The 2,367-nt window shown below is 37.9% G+C and overlaps 1 protein-coding gene across 5 annotated transcripts in view; it reads left to right on the forward strand.

Annotated features, from left to right (window-relative positions):
• Positions 177 to 2,367, forward strand: part of LOC104786401 (DNA topoisomerase 3-beta) — a 10,146-nt gene continuing 7,955 nt past the window's right edge. Inside the window, exons 1-5 of one of the 5 annotated variants that reach the window (XM_010511813.2) lie at positions 177 to 287; positions 375 to 431; positions 641 to 744; positions 1,074 to 1,167; positions 1,455 to 1,554. In XM_010511813.2, the coding sequence (XP_010510115.1) occupies positions 261 to 287; positions 375 to 431; positions 641 to 744; positions 1,074 to 1,167; positions 1,455 to 1,554 (382 nt within the window). In that variant the 5' untranslated portion in view covers positions 177 to 260. Of the gene's footprint in view, positions 288 to 374; positions 432 to 640; positions 745 to 1,073; positions 1,168 to 1,320; positions 1,422 to 1,454; positions 1,555 to 2,367 lie in introns of those variants that run through there. The other 4 variants (XM_010511816.1, XM_010511814.1, XM_019245823.1 and 1 more) reach the window with 4 other exon arrangements.

Below are 2,367 nucleotides of genomic sequence, written 5' to 3' on the forward strand. Positions count from 1 at the left end.
TGAATTGATAAAAGAAAAATCTTGCTAAAATTCCGATTTAATATAAAAAACCAAAGAATTAAACCCGTTCGATATTTTTGACGGTATGCAAAAATCAAAATAACCAAACCGAAACTGTAAACCGAATTCCACGGCACCACCAAAACGTGGCCGTTTAATAAAATTGGCAAAAACCCGTGTGTCGTCGTCGATTCTCCATTGTGCTGTTTCCGGCTAAAATCTCACGGTTGGACGCCCCTGAGCTTGAGAGTTTCGACCCGATGGCTCATCTCCCCAGAGTTCTTATGGTAAGGATGAGGAAGGATTAGTTCTCTCTGATTTCGATTCTTAATTTACCCCATCTTCATCTCTTACAAATCTCTCTCTTTCATCAGGTGGCGGAGAAGCCCAGCATCGCCCTCTCCATAGCTTCAGTTCTCTCTCGTGGCCAGGTTTCTCTTTCTATTCTCTAGTTCCTCAAACCCTAATTCGAATGTGACACTGGATTTTACTTTATTTGGTTCAGTGTATACTTTGTGAGTTTGAATAACCAAATCAGTTCTGTGTTTCACCTTTTGGAAGTCTAAATTTGCTTTTGTGAGAAAACATTTTAGTAAGAATGATATGGAGAGTTTGGATTATCTTCTCCTTTTTGATTCAGATGTCTACAAGGAGAGGCAGTACAGAGGTGCATGAATTTGATGGCATCTTTCGAGGCTTCAAAGCACATTTTAGAGTTACATCTGTTATCGGACATGTTTTCAGGTTCCCCTCTTGCCTATCATTTACTATTCATATCAAAGAGACATTGGAGTGATTGCTGCTGCTTAGATTACCTTTCATCAATGACGTTTTCCATATTGTGCATCACACTTTTTAAAAAAAATCAATTGCACGTTTCCTCACATGTCATTGAAATCCATGTTTGCATTCGTCTCTATTAGCTACTCAAGTTTCTATTTTTCTTGCTGCGATCGAGAGTTTAATGTTTCTTTATTTGATTTCGTGGACTATATATCTCGTGTACAAAGCTACTGTGGAAATTATAGCTTGCAGATTTCTCAGTCTTCCTAAATGCCACTCTCATATTCTAGTGTAGATTTCCCAGAAAAATATCAGAATTGGCAAACAGTTGATCCACAAGATCTTTTTGACGCTCCAGTTGCTAAAAAAGAGTCTAACCCAAAGGTATATAGTTCTCACGACCTTATCTCTTTTCTTTGTGCATGGGGGAGTGCTTGAGCTTTTTTTTTTTGGCGTTTACCTTGGGCATTGGCAGCTGTCGTATATATATTATATATAGCAACATCTGTATACTTTAAGGGATGAGCTTTGTTGCTTTATGAAATAAACAATATGCATGAACGTTTTGGAACTAGAGTTCTTCTTATGGTTAGCAATGGAGATGCATCTTTCTTACATGATTTTATTTCTACAGTAATGTACACTTTTCTCTAACAGTCTTCAAATATCAGGCTCATATTTGTAGGCATTTAAGTAATGAAGCTCGTGGTTGCAGTTATATGGTATTGTGGTTGGATTGCGATCGTGAAGGGGAGAATATATGTTTTGAAGGCAAGTCTTTTTAGTTACCTTTTTCGTATATGTTCTCACCAGATTTTGGTTGAGATATGCAGAATCTGTTGTGTTTACCATTGCATTCACTCTATTGGTAATTGCTGAATCAATGAATATTATTTTTCTCTGTCTTTACTAAATGAATCATATCATACTACTAAATCTGTATATTCTGCCGGTATCTACTGGTAGACTCTTTCAGTTGTAGTAGTAGATTTCGGGTTTATGTATACAGCTAGCTCCTGCATATGTGGTGCAACCACCAATATCTTATCATTTTTCTCCTGCATAAGCACTTTTTCGATGCTAGTCATGTTTGGGAATGCCCATGGTTTTGATGGCCGTTGCTATAACTTGTTGACCATCATATTCTTGTAGTTATCGAGTCTACTGGCTTTGACATGAAAGATAGTAAGAGAAAGGTTTATCGGGCACGGTTTTCTTCTGTGACTGAGAAAGATATATCAAAGGCCATGGACAACCTTGTTGAACCAAACAGAGATGAGGCACTGGCAGTAGATGCTCGCCAAGAGATAGATCTAAAAGTTGGTGTAGCATTCTCGCGATTTCAAACAAGTTATTTCCAAGGCAAATATCAGAATCTCGACTGCAGAGTTATCTCGTCAGTTTCCTCTCGTCTCCTTCCTTTCTTTCTTTTTGTTCAGTGTCTAAAGAGTCTCCGAATAGATGGGTCGACTGTTTTCTTCACAGATGCATTCTTTTCTTTGTCCCTTTTGGTTTTTGATATGGTTGATTGGTCCTATGAGATACGGCTGTGGAATTCTATTTTGGTTATCTCCTGTCATTTAG

This window comes from Camelina sativa, chromosome 5, assembly GCF_000633955.1.
Source record: "Camelina sativa cultivar DH55 chromosome 5, Cs, whole genome shotgun sequence".
In the NCBI taxonomy this organism is placed as follows: domain Eukaryota; kingdom Viridiplantae; phylum Streptophyta; class Magnoliopsida; order Brassicales; family Brassicaceae; genus Camelina; species Camelina sativa.